This window comes from Lycium barbarum, chromosome 12 (assembly GCF_019175385.1).
Source record: "Lycium barbarum isolate Lr01 chromosome 12, ASM1917538v2, whole genome shotgun sequence".
NCBI lineage: Eukaryota > Viridiplantae > Streptophyta > Magnoliopsida > Solanales > Solanaceae > Lycium > Lycium barbarum.
The window spans coordinates 70,221,849-70,236,544 of record NC_083348.1 but is presented as its reverse complement, the minus strand read 5'-3'; the positions used below and the strand labels follow the sequence as shown (position 1 = coordinate 70,236,544).

The 14,696-nt window shown below is 36.5% G+C and overlaps 1 protein-coding gene across 4 annotated transcripts; it reads right to left on the bottom strand.

Moving 5' to 3' along the window:
• Positions 1-418: 418 nt before the first annotated feature.
• Positions 419-12,836, bottom strand: LOC132621955 (phosphatidylinositol N-acetylglucosaminyltransferase subunit C). Of its 4 annotated transcripts, XM_060336439.1 has the most exons (5): positions 12,684-12,836; positions 12,486-12,595; positions 4,370-4,554; positions 2,055-2,112; positions 419-1,546 (listed from the first exon to the last, which is right to left on the bottom strand). In XM_060336439.1, exon 5 carries the CDS (start codon positions 1,524-1,526, stop codon positions 606-608), a length of 921 nt encoding a protein of 306 aa, XP_060192422.1. In that variant the 5' UTR covers positions 1,527-1,546; positions 2,055-2,112; positions 4,370-4,554; positions 12,486-12,595; positions 12,684-12,836; the 3' UTR covers positions 419-605. The 4 variants fall into 4 exon arrangements, with proteins under 4 accessions (XP_060192422.1, XP_060192423.1, XP_060192421.1 ...); XM_060336440.1 differs by lacking the exon at positions 2,055-2,112 and having other exon boundaries at positions 12,473-12,595; XM_060336438.1 differs by lacking the exon at positions 2,055-2,112.
• Between the last annotated feature and the right edge of the window lie 1,860 nt (positions 12,837-14,696).

Below are 14,696 nucleotides of genomic sequence, written 5' to 3'. Positions count from 1 at the left end.
TTTTAGAAAAGCCTTCTAGTAGTGTACTAATTTTATTATAAACTATGATTTGCTCATTTAGTAAGATTATATAAGAATTAAGAATGTTTTAATAGTTTTCATAATTTGTGGGATTTTTATGTCTATAAGAGAAAATACAACTTAAAATATTCAAATTGTATGTCCAAACATGGTTTCAAACCATGTCCAAACGGGGTCTTATGCTAGATGAGCATTTTGGTGAAATGACATACTTGTACGATTCTACATTGGTTCTCGTAAGACAACTAGGAAAAAATTCGACATGAGCTAGCAGAAAGCAATCAATAGTGCTTTAGCTGGGCAATAAGAATACAAAGAGTGGTCAAAATTGATTGTAATTCAAAGATTTGATTCAACGAATCACATTCACCCATCCACAAATCTATCGAACAAATAATTAGCATAGCTACATCAAAGATTTGATTCAACGAATCACATTCATCCATCCACAAATCTATCGAACAATTAATTAGCATAGCTACATGACTAGCTAGACCAATAATATAAAAGAGACAAAAGGCTTAATCAACTGATAACTTGTTTGAGTTACTTATACAAAGAAGATGCCTAAGAATATAACCTGCTCATTCTGTAATGTTAAAGCAGAGCTTAGCCTCATCCCAAGGGCCATTAATCTCAAACTTGTACTCTTGAATCCTTATCAGCCAGTAAGGACAAACCAAATTCACAAAGACAAAGATGCCCAAAAGCAAAATGAAAAGCAGCTTATGCAACTGGTAAGTGAAGATTAGCGTCAGAACCAGTAACTGGAGGGAAAAACAAATATGCAACTTAAAAGAACGCTTCTTGACACAATATGTGACTAAAGGAGCGAAGAGGAAAACTTGCAAGGAGAAAAGCACGATAGCAAAGACATGAAGCCTCGATGGAAGTCGAGAAGAAATCAGAAGTGAAGCCACGATCGAAGCATTCAGAGAGATATTGCTTGTCAGGGTTGGATTATCTAAAGCTCCAGGAGCCTTTACGGTGGACCCTGAGTAATTGTGCAGGAATAGATGGAGTATGAGAAGGGAAGCTGTTAGTGCCCATATAGAATTCGAGCTTATGGACCTAGTAAGTGTGTGGTAGATAGGAGACAACATGTATAAGGCAGTTATGAAGAAGGTATTCTTTAGGAGGTAATTGAGGAGGAGATGGAAGGGTATCATGTCCGCAGTTAAGAGCAGAATAAAGAAACCCGATCCAAGTAGGCTAACATTCAATAGCAAAAGATACTTTTCCGTCAAGGTATTTGTGAGGGTGTAGGTCCAAACCAAAACCACAAGGGCAACAATGCAAAGATATTGTGAGATAGAAACTGCGTCGAGGACCACCTTCAATAAGTCTCTTTTGACAACATTAGCATTCATGATCATTTCCTCCAGGAAGGTTTCATCTGTGTGATTGTCACCAAAGCCAGGTTGCATCCCACCATAGACAACTTTTCTCCATTTAGGATGGGTTGGAGAAGAGCTCCCACTGATGCTAGTTTCCATTTGTATCATACAACTTTACTCCAAGGCATCTGTGAACAATTAAATGACAATCAGCACTTAAGTATCCTAAATCACCAGTCACTCTCTTATAGTTTATACTAGATGAGCGATACCCGTGCTGCGCACGGGCCCTACAATTTGAATAGAAGCAATACTTTGATATTTATGATTTTTTGTTACAACCTCACAACCACATAAATGATGTATAATTCAAGCTTGATAAATAACAAATAGAGAAAGCTACATTATTCGCATCCCAAAAAAAAAATCAAATTATTATACAGATTCAAAAATGAATTTCACGCCCTGTGCAATTAGCATGTCGAACTTTGCTCATACTCCAAATCACATCCACGAATATATCCATACAACATGAATTTACCGGCACACTTATGTAGCATCTTCAAATGATCTAAAACGGATCAGGTTATTGTTCTTTGGAAAAGAAAAGAGGATTCAAGAAAAACAAATGTACTTCTCATCCAGCAATTTAGTGTGTGTGTGCATATATATAGCTAATAGAAACAGTGAGCATACATCAACTCCTATCAAATGCAGCTCCAAATGCCTAAGTTCGAAGATACTAAAACCAAACCTGCATAAGTATTCAACTTTAAATTAGGAACTGCCAAATTATAGTTAGCAAAGCATCAATTACTCCGTCGAAAGCAACAAGTAAACAGCCTCTTTACTGCTGAAAGTGCAGCAGCTGCAACCAACTCTGAGTCCTCAATATAGGCTACCATCTAGATAAATAATAAGACACTTCTCTGACATGCGAGAGCTAGGCCAAAAAGCCCTTTTTAAAAGACAACCCCAGTAATGTCATCCAACTCTCTAGACTATAGAGCATGTTATAGCAGAAGTTCAATTAACAAAATTTAAGTTTTGAAGGAAAATTAGTACTATTTAACTTAGTAACTTAAGAGGTCAATTTATATAGGTAATCATCCTGTTTTGGCTTTCGTATGCATAACCCCAAGCAGTAAAGCTAAACTATATTGCCAACTAAAACTACTAACAATTAATTAATCAGAGATGTTTCGCTCGCTTTGGTTCTTACACAGAGACACAAACAGGACACACGTAGTCCTTTGAATGAATCGAAGTGCCATATCATGATGAAATTTTATTTTGTAAATGTAAGTTTGGAATATATCCTTTACAGCATTACACATCAAATATCAATGATATGAAGTTTCAAGTAATCAAGTAAGCTGAGCATGTCATAAGTAGTGTATCGACACGGAATACATGCCTTTTCTGCCTTGCAAATAGAAATAGCAGATATTAGCAAGTCGATCTTAATGAAATACATATTCCCACAAAATCACAATCATTGTAAGAGTCTGAACTTATCAATTAAAACAAAGAATAGAAACTTTGATACAAATTTTCAACCACTTTCTCCATTACTAATGCTACTTCTGCACCATTACACAACAAAGACATTAACTGTAAAAGGATGGTCAATTTTTTCTGTAGCATAATTTAAATCGATCTTATCGTGTAATATCTCTAATGCAGGATTCGTTACTGATTGTATCAATATTTCTAACACACAACCATATGATCTCTTTTTCTTTGATGAATATATGGTCTCTTTTTGTTTATAGAACCTTTTCTCCATTATATTTAATGATAATTATACATACCTAGATTAAATAAAAAATCAAAGCTCTGTAACTCAAATCACTCACTGTCGGTGGAAGGAATATAAGAAGAGGATACCATGAAGATAAGCCTAATGTTCATGGTATGGCTGAACATCAAATCATGTAGATAGGAACAAAAAGATAAACGACCTCAATTTAAACAATTATCAAACCATTAATCAATTTTACCTGATGATGTAAACAATATATTCTCCTGGTCAATAACATACGAATTGCCAGTAAGCAATTGCAGTTGATTCATGAAATTATGCACTAAATGGTTTGGCTTTCTGTACTACATAAAAACTGAACTCACCCATCTAATCACAATTTTGAACAAAACGAAACTATGAAAGAAAGGTTTCAGAGCTTGTAAAAGACCCGGGCATTCAAGTCAAATAAAATCTTCCAGCATAATCATTGTCCAATTTATCAGTATCTCTGACTGAGGTTTTCGTGGAGAGAACATATAACATTCAAAATCATTGATTAGCATCAGTATCTAGTATCAAACACTGCGCAAAGTTGAGTTAATACTTATCTACATCATCACTTCTTCACTTATGTGTAAATGCTCATGTATTTAGAAGATAAAGAAGGTTAGCAGATGCAAAGCTTCAAACCCATATTTTAAACTACAACCATTTTGAAGTCACAAATTACAAACTATAATTCCTTTGATAATTGTCAATTGAATTCTATATTAACTTTTCAGCATCTCATTCTTTTTAAATGTAACAATTACTCCAAGAATCAAGATCTTATGGGGTGATATAAAAGTGTTAATTTTTAAATCATTATACTGATCGATAATTGAGTTTATAATAAATATCCACCACCTATTGTATTCAAAACTTTATTATATCTAGAACTATTAAATTTATCTTTATCTGTATTTAATTGTATTCAATTATGGCTCTGATTAGAGCAATGAAGAAGGCAAAAAGCAGGGTAGAAGAGAAAAATTGAAGCCCCTGATGAACTGACCACGCCAAAGATGAATAAAATAGTCGGATGAAAAATAAATGAAATTCAAATAGCAAAGAGAAGATACTCACCTCAACTGTTCAACACTCCACTAGAAGACCAACGATCAGAGAAATTAAAATGAAGGGAAAAGATGACAGTTGAATATCAAGATCTAAGAACTTAGAAAGAAATTAAGCAAAAAAGGGAAAGGATGATTCAGTGAGGTACCTTGAAAGCTAAGTAGAGATGGTGATCTAGAAACTTCAACGTAGCAGCTGATGGAATTGGGAGGAAGACATGAAAGGAAGAAAGAGAGTGCTGGATGTTCAGCTAAAAGCCACGTTGCTTATGTGGTTGAAAGTCCAAAATGCCCTATCAAGCAAGCATGTCGATCCGCATCCAAACCGACGCTTCTATATAGTAGAAAAGACAAGTTAGAAATGAAAAAAGTTAGAAATGATGCAATTTTGCTTAAGAGTGTGGAGCTATGTAATATTTTAATCAACATTAGCAAATCGCTTTATGTTAGGGATAAAGAACATAACAATTTAAGTAACTGGATAGAGTTGTCTATTTAGTAGCTTTAAGCTAGATAAACACATTGCAGAAAGTAAATTTCACATTGCATTTAAGATATAAAAAGAAGATTCCTAGCTACAAAAACTCTTTATTTTGCAATATTTATCTTTATAGAGTCTGATAGAATAATATATTGTATGCCATCCTGTTCCATTTTACATCACTTAACCCCTCTTAATTGGTGAATGTACTCCTTATATCTTCAGCTTTTGAACTAGAGTAAAGCCTTTAAGTCTCCCTCGAAGTGTATAATATGACTGCCTTATATTCAAATGAGCTTTTTTTCTTTTTTTTGTTTTGTATCAATTCATAAGGATCAAATAGAGTTAAAGATTTCTGTAGCACCATTTAACCTCAAAATGATCCCCTCTAGCCAATGCCAATGCCCCCTACCAGGCCATCACCATAGCCCTAGTGCCCAGCATTTTTTTGGCTGCCCGCCAAAGCATTATGCCAACCCACCTTTTTTCAAGTTTGAAATCTGAAGAGAGCAAAAGTGTCTATTTCAAGAAAAATCAATTAGATGGTATCAAAAAATTTCCACTTAACGATAATGTTTGAAAGATCATCACTATATTTTAGAAATATGCAATGATGATGTCACTGAATATCAGTAAACTGTAGTCGTATCCTATACTATTATAGATTGTACCATGATCCATCAATCACTGCTATTGGTAAGGAAACCACAAGAAGAAGAAAAAAGAACTGCATAAGCTCAAATAATTACTACAAAATGCTCAACACAGGAGAGAGAGGGCAGATGGTTTACTTTAAATTTTTCTTCTACCATCTATCTTGAATGTATTGGAATGATATGGTCGCCTCAATAGAGAGCGGGATTGACAAAGATGATTCATATAGTAGCCCCTAGGGCTTTGGTCTAGTGGTAAAAGCACAACATATGATGTGTGAGTTAGGCACACGTCGACAATGTAATCAACCAGAAAAAAAAGTAGACAAATCACACAAATAGGAAATAAGACAAACCTCCACTCTTACTAGTCCAGTGAACTAATCATCAGAGAGAGTTGGTTGAAAAATTCAGGATGATGAGAAGATATCAAAATATTTTACGGTGAGAGAGCTAAATATATGACATTTACAGAGTTACCATACTTGTCTTGATTTTAAGATTAACCTTTTATGTTTCAAAGGACAAAGACACTTCTGCAGTGTAAATCTGATCTATAGCAGTCTTTCTGAAAATATTTGGCCACAATGGTCTGTGCACAGATAAAATGAGAATGAGAATGTTGCGATGGATGTGTGGGCACACCAGGCGAGATAGGATTAGGAATGAAGATATCTGAGATAAGGTGGGAGTGGCATCGGTGGAGGACAAGATGCGGGAAGCGCGGCTGAGATGGTTTGGGCATGTGAAGAGGAGAGACACAGATGCCCCAGTGCGGAGGTGTGAGAGGTTGGCTATGGACGGTTTCAGCAGAGGTAGAGGTAGGCCGAAAAAGTATTGGAGAGAGGTGCTTAGACAGGACATGGTGCAGTTCCAGCTTACCGAGGACATGACCTTAGATAAAAGGCTATGGAGGACGCAGATTAGGGTAGAAGTCTAGTAGGTAGTCCCACATATCCCGTCGTACTAGTAGTCGCAGTTTTGATCTTCATTTTCTTGTCCTTTGACTCGTGCAACTATATGTTGTTCCTTGTACCACAATTATCTTATTTATTTGTGGTAGCTACTGTTTCTTTTTTCTCAGACTGCTTTATCATGGCTTTTTCGCTTTCGTTAGTTTCATTTTCGTATTGCTTTGAACTGTTTGTGCTTATCTGACCTTTTCTCATCATGTTTTCTCTTGAGCCGAGGGTCTTTCGGAAACAGCCTCTCTATCTTCCGAGATGGGGGTAAGGTCTGCGTACATTTTACCCTCCCCAGACCCCACACTGTGGGATTTCACTGGGTATGTTGTTGTTGTTGGTCTGTGCACAGATAATTTTTCAACAAATTCCACTTGTCTCTTAGTTTCTGCCTTCATCAATTATCATGTGTTCTTGCTTAGTATTCTTGGTCATTGCTGAAGAAGTTATATTGGTCCAAGATAGAAGGCTAGAAGAAATTCAGCAAGTTGTAACAAGAACGTGTTTCGAGAGACCTCATGGTCTATCAGTCATCAAGAAGACTGTGAACATTATTTCAAAGAGAGAAGATCACCAAGAGAGTCCAGCATGACTGACGAAATATTTAAAGAACAGCCACTGACATCAGTCACAATCTTTCGTTGATGCATCACTCACATACGTCATAATCTTATCCATATCATTTTAGAGAACTATGAAACTATTGATCAACAGCATGAAACTAAAATGTTAAGCAAGTCAATCAAATAAACTTTCAGTGTACAGTCTAGCGCAATAAGCTCAAAAATGTAGATGGCAAAGACATCAACTTGGTCCAGAAAAGAGAAATTTATTAAATTCAGTGTTCAGGTTGTGGAAGGCTGATTTTTATTGTCTCCAAGAAAACAAGTTGGAGAACTTTCCATTAGAATTTGCTCGTCAGTTAGGTCCGGGCCGGAGAGCTGATTATCTGGCACTTGAGGCCGAAGGTGCTGGAAGGGCGGGGGGGGGGGGGGGGGGGGGGTAGGGTATAGCAATAATATGGGACAAAGAAACATGGTTGGGCAATGAGATTCTAAAGGGTCTCCATTCCATCTCAGTCCATTTCAAAAATCTGCTGACTGGTTTTGAATGGGTTCTTTCCGGAGTTTATGCACCAACAAATGACGCCGATAGGTCTAATTTTTATTTATTTTTTGATAAAGAACTATCTGCAGTCAAGGGTTTATCCACAGAGCCTTGGGTGATCCGTGGTGACTTTAATGTCACCAGATTCGCAACGGAGAGGAAACATTCCAACAGATACACAAGAGCAATGGAAGACTTTTCAGATTTTATAGAAAAGCTTGAGCTAGTTGACCCCCCTCTCAATGGTGGTAAGTATACGTGGACCAGGGGAATTAATAGCTCCACGGCGTCTAGAATTGATAGGTTCTTATACTCCGCAGAGTGGGATGACAATTTCAGGAACGTGAAACAATCTGTGATGCCAAGAATTACTTCAGATCACTTTCCCCTCTTGCTGCAATGTGGAAAGTGGTCAAGCAATCCTTCATACTTCAAGTTCGAAAATATGTGGCTTGAACATGAAGGTTTTGTGGATTTGGTGGAACATTAGTGGAATTCCTGCGTCATACCAGGCAGCCCGGATAATATCTTTGCCAAAAAAAATTCAGCATCTCAAATCGCAGTTGAAGGAGTGGAACCAGAATATTTTCGGTAGAATAGAGCATAGAAAAGCTGAAATTTTACGGAAAGTGCAGTGGTTTGATAGGGAGGCTGAGAATAGGATCCTAAATGAGAGCGAGATGGTTCTTAAAGCGGAGATCTCAATGGAGCTGGATGAAATAGCAAGACTTGAAGAGATCTCTTGGACACAAAAATAAGATGTCTATGGCTCAAACATGGATAAAAACACAAAATGGCAAATGCACGCAAGAGAATCAACCATATTGACAAGTTAGAAGTGAATGCGCAAGTGCTAGAAGAAGAGGAAGCCATTGTCGATGAAATTTTGAGTTTTTACCAGTCCCTGTACACTTCGTCAGAGAGCTGGAGACCTTCCTGGGCTCAAGAATACATGCCATCCATTTCAGCAGAAGAGAATCAGTGGTTGCAAAGGCCTTTTCATGAAGAAGAAATTTTGCGGGTGATTACAGACTGTAACGGGGACAAGGCTCCGGGCCCGAATGGTTTCACTATGGAATTTTACAAAAAATGTTGGAACACTGTAAAGTTTGATCTCATTGCAGCAGTCAACTTTTTTCACACTCAAGAAAGATTTGAGAAAAGTTTGAACGCATCCTATATTGCTCTAATTCCCAAGAAGAACGAGCAAAGGAATTGAAGGATTTTAGACCAATAAGCCTAATTGGTAGTTTCTACAAGGTGCTGTCTAAACTACTGGCTAACAGGCTTAAAATTGTGATGGATAAACTAGTGTCGACTTCTCAAATGGCGTTCGTAAGGGGTAGACAAATAGTGGATGCTGCACTAATTGCGAATGAATGTATAGACTCCAGAGTGAAGCAAGGGAAGTCGGGAATCTCATGTAAGCTAGACATCGAGAAAGCTTTCGACAATGTGCATTGGGATTTCCTCTTAGACATGCTGAAGTTGATGGGTTTTGGAGGAAAATGGATAAAGAGCCCGTTTGGATTGGCTTACAGCTTAAAGCTGTTTGCAGCTTATAAGCTGAAAAAAATAAGTTGGGGTAGTCCAACTTATTTTTTTTGGCTTATAAGCTGTTTTCAGTTTATAAGCTGCTTTAGATAAACTAAGTCAAATGGGTCTAATTATTTTTTTGAGCTTATTTTAAGCATAAAATGACTTTAAGCTGGCCAGCCAAACACTCAAAAAAGCTGAAAACAGCTTATAAGCCAACTTATAAGCCAATCCAAACGGGCTCAAAATGGATATCCTACTGTATTTCAACAGTAAAATTATCCATCATCATAAATGGCTCTCCTAAGGGTTTCTTCACCACTCAAAAGGGCCTAAGACAAGGCGACCCTCTGTCCCCCTTCTTATTCACTTTGGTCATGGAAGGCTTAAGCAGGATGCTTGTAACAGCTGGACAACACAGGTGGATTAAGGGTTTTAACCCCTGTATCAGAAATCAGGGGGAGCTGGAAATCACTCATCTTCTATATGCTGATGATTCTTTAATCTTTTGCGAACCAGAAAGGGAGCAAATTTATCATCTAAAACTGATTCTTTTACTCTTCGAAGCAGTGTCCGGTCTCCATATAAACTTCGCAAAGAGTGTTATTTATCCGCTCAATGAAATACCCAACATCAAGGAAGTTGCAGACATCATGGGCTGTAAAGTTGGAGTCTTTCTAGCTAAATATCTAGGCCTACCCCTCGGATCCAAAGCAAAAGCTGTAACAATATGGAATGATATAGTAGAACGCTGTGAAAAGAAATTGTCTAGCTGGAAAAGGAAGTATCTTTCCTTGGGAGGCAGAGTTGTTTTGATCAATAGCGTGCTCGACTCATTACCCACCTACACTATGTCCTAGTTTCCTTTACCAGCCGATGTAGCTAAAAGACTGGACAAAATTCGTGGTGAAATGGGAGGTTGGAAACAGGAAAGTTGGGGGCCTTGGGATAAAAAATCTGAAACATCAAAACATCAGCTTAATGGAAAAGTGGCTCTGGAGGTTTAGTCAAGAGGAAGAAGCACTATGGAGGAATGTTATTAGTGCAAAATACGGTCTCCTTAATCCCCGGACTACCAAACAACCATCTTCTTCTGGTATATCTGGTATATGGCGACACATCAGAGTACATTGGCACTCTTTCTATTCAAACTCCGCTCTCAAAGTTGGAAATGGTAGAAAGATAAAGTTCTGGTCGTATATTTGGCTCGGGCACTCTCTTTTAAAAGAGAAATTTCCAGTACTATTCAACTTAGCACAACATCGCGATGCCACTGTCTCGGATTACTGGTCAGAGCATGGCTAGAACCTCACGTTTAGACGCAATATGAATGACTGGGAGTTTGACAGTGTGTCCTCCCTATTGCTTCAGCTACATGGCCAAAGCCTGGTCCAGTCAAAAGCTGATACTTTAATATGGAAAAGAGATGCAAAGGGGAATTCAAGGTTAGAATCTGTTACCAGAACTTGATGAGATCATCTAACAACATTCCTAACTGGCCTTGGAGAATCATCCGGAGAAATAAGGCACTTTTGAAGGTCGAGTGCTTTTGTGGCTGGTGGCACACGGGGCAGTTTTAACTCATGACAATCTTCAGAAAAGAGGGATTACAATCTGCAGCAGATGTCTATTGTGTGAGAAGGAAGGGGAGAGTGTCAATCAACCTTTTCTTAAATTGCCCCTACACCTCAAAAATGTGGTATCTTCTCTTAAATATTTTGGGGGTCAGTTGGGTAATGCCTAAGACTACACTCGAGCTTCTGCAATGCTGGCATTTGAAAGGACTGGGAAAAGGCAAACTAAGAACTTGGAACACACTGCCTGCCGCCATCTGGTGGTGTATTTGGAAGGAAAGAAACTCAAGAACGTTTCATAGCAGAAAGGAATCTGTAATTAGTTTGAAGCACAGATGCATTTCTTTACTGCTTTTTTGGTGCAACATGGCAATAGCTAATGATGCAGAAGCCATGGTTGACTTTTTGAGTTCATTTCCCAACTTGTAAAGAGGCTTTCCTCTGTAAATTCTTGCCAGCAGTTTTGCTGCTTATCAATACAAAATACCCTTTACCAATAAAAAAAAAACCTTTGGACAAATTTCCGTTTCCCCTAAAGTTTCAAGTGACTCTGACCAAGAACATTCAGAAGTTTGACACTTATGGTGATATAGCATGAGACATTAGACTCTTCTTTCTTTTTAGTAAACTAAATTGTACCATGAAACATTAAACTGCAAAACTGACTCCCTGTGATGTAATTCAAATTTACTTCAGAGCACGTCACACAAATATGTCTACAGACAGTTGCCAACCACAACATCCCTTGAACAAATAGATAGCTAATTGTCACTTCTAACCTTACTCAAAACATAATAACAACACTTGACTTCACAAGACAAGGAACGTCTTTTAGTTTTTTTTTTTTTTTTTTATGACAAGGGAACCCCCAGCCGCTACCCTTTGGGTGTGCACAGGGTAAATCCCACTCCTATGCAATAGCCCGCAAACCACACAAAAGAGATAACCCGCACTAGGCAAGCCCCATGCGACGAGCTCAACCCAGAAGGCAAATCCCCTATTGTAGGCAGGGGGTTTCGAACTCACCATTACCGTACTGATAAAAAGGAAAAAAGATAAGTCACCATTACTGATCATTACAATTATGAGTGGCATATATCTAAACCTTGACCTTATAGTATCTTCCCAATATTTTTTTTATGACAAGGGAACCGTTCGGGTGCGCACAGGGTAAACCCCGCTCCTGTGCAATAGCCCGCAAACCATGTAGGAGAGATAACCTGCACTACACAAGCTCCGTGCGACGAGCTCGACCCAGAAGGCAAATCCCCTGCTGTCATAGATTATCTTCCCAATATTAAACTACATGAAAGTACTACAATGACTCGATCAAATTGTAAAAGTCACCAACGGAGCAACTGTATGTTGCATCATCATCAACTGGCTCAACAGAAGAAAAATCACTTGAAGCTCCAAGAAAAAAAAAAACGGAGAGAAATGTTTAGAGTCTGTCCGTTCGTTCACATTCAACGGATGCAGAATTTAAACTTGATGGATTTGACCTTTAAAGATTTATTATATTCTTAACACTAAACTTGTTAGACTATTGAAATTATGGTTTCAGAACATAATATTTGTTAAAATCTTAGTGATTTTTCACAATGCCGGTTTGGTTGAATCCATAGCTAATAAGCTACATTTGCTTCGGTTCACATTATGGAATTGTCCAACATAGGTAGCCAAATCTGCTAAAAACCCATAATTCCAAAATTCCAGAATGTTTTGAACAATATACTTAAAAATCTATACAACATCCCTTTTATATCAACCAATAATTCTAACCCCATCAACATTTACAGAGAACCCAATTCATTTTTAGCTATTTTAGCCACACCCAGATAGAAAAATATAATCTTTTCACCAAGATATGAGTAAAAAAGCCAACATTTTGTTTGGAACAAGAAAATAAAATAAAGCAATAGATGAAAAGTGAAATTACTAGCAAGTAAAACCTGAGATTGGATGAAAATGGCTCTCCCCCAATATCGGACAGCTGATTCTGCTATCTTCTCAATAAAAAGAAGAGGAAGCCTGTATTTATGTGCAATCTTGGTCCCTAAAACTAAGGGAATTTAAAATTTTAATGGGGTTGTTGTTTAGAAAATAAGAAAGAAGAAAAAGAAAGAGAAGGACAGAGCGAAAAAAAAAACCTTTGAAATGCTTCTTTCTTTTAGCTTTGCTGCAATCGTTTTTGGTGGAGAAGAAAAGGAATTGTCACCTTCGTCTTATATCATATTCTCTCTCTTTTTTTTTTTTTCTTCTGTTTTCTTAAAGGGAAAAGTGCAAATATATCTCATGGTGGACTTAGTTTTTTCAAGTTGCATGACATTTTCTTAATAAAAAGATAAGCTAAATAATTTATTTTTTAAAATCTGTCAGCGAAAAGGATATATTGGCATCATTGCACCATTTGTGTAATGGCAGGGGTATATATGCATCACTTTTTAAACAAGAGGTATATCTGCTTTAAATTGCAAAGTTGAAAGTATATTTGCACCTTTTCCTTTTTTTAAATAACAACATTAACATGCCCTATGGCTATGTGGTTCACAACAAGTGAGGTATGGAGAGGGCAAGATGTATGTAGACATTACATCTGTCTTTATGAGATAGAAAAGTTGTTTCCGATATACCATTAGCTCAAAAGAAAAGACAGTTGTTTTCTTAAAATAAATTCTAATTTCTTAAGTAATTGTTCTATTGAGTTTTAAGACCATTGCTAGTTTAAGGGTTCAGAATCATACATTTAAATTAATTATGGGTGAAATGTGCTATACCACAAAATTAAAATCGAACTAAACTTGTAACTCAAATACTAAAATCACTATATTCCCATCACTTTTTTTTCCATAAATTTCCACTAATTACGAATCGGATTGAATTGCATTTGAGAATTATCAATTTTATAATTTGATTTTTGGATTTCGTAAAATGTAATTTGAAATTGATTCAGATAAGCTTGGATTGGATGAGATTTTTTTAATGTTTGGTTTCGAGTGATTCGCTTTGGATAATTCGAATTTCGGTTCGACCTACAAGTGAATTGCTTCATCTTCTTCTTACAAAAATGAACAACCAAATAAAATATTCACACCGAATTGCCTTAATTTATAGTTCCTCATTGTTATCATAATCATATTACCTAGATGCAACAGAAGCACTGGTCATGTGAATTAACCAGTCCAACATAGTAAATCATGCCATACATAGAATATTCTGAGAATGAAAACAAAAAAGTAATCTTTAAAATTAACAAAGTGTACTGAACTTAGTAATATTTTTGAATACAGGTTTGATGTATAATGAGTAGGGGTATACTTGACTTATTAGATTAAACATACAATAATGTGCTAATACCCGATGGATAGTCGAATAGGCTAAATATAAGTTATAAGAAAATCGGATTTCAGATAACCAAAAATTGAAGTTCCAAATCCGAAATCTGAAAATTTTAAAAATTAAATTCAAAATCCAATTCAAAATCCAATTCAAAATCCGAAAATTCCAAAATATTAGTCCAAGATGTTCGGATTTATCCACACTATGCCCACTCTTAGTTTTTGGGATAGGTATTTAATAAGTGATTTGTTTTTTCAATATATGAATCGAAATGATCCATGACCCAGAATTTCTTTTTGAGATAACTCAAAATCGTATGAGAAAATATTGCTCAACGGCCTAAAAATCTTGTTATTGTTGTTGTCGGATGTTTTAGCTTTTATTTTCAATGACATGCCAAAATAATGTTCATTTTAAAACAAGATTAAACTTTTAAATTATATTATACTCTCAAGAAAATTATGGAGCTCATATTTAATATTCCTAATATATCTTTGTCCTTAATTGTCTTCATAAAAAACTAATGATCGTATATTTCAAACCTTTTTTGTTCATCCAAAATTAGCCTGTTTGGCCAAGCTTCTAAAATTTGCTCTTTTTTTAAAAGTACTTTTTTCAAAAATGCTTTTGAAAAAAGCACTTTCGGTGAAAAGCAGTTCGTGTTTGATCAAGCTTTTAAAAAATGCTTCTAAGAGCCCGTTTGGATTAACAGTTACGTGGTTGGATAAAAGTGCTTAAAGAGTTTTTAAAGGTAAGGGTAGTATTGGGGTTAACAGAAAATATAAGGGATAAAAGGGTAAAGTTATTGGTCAAACAGAATTTTA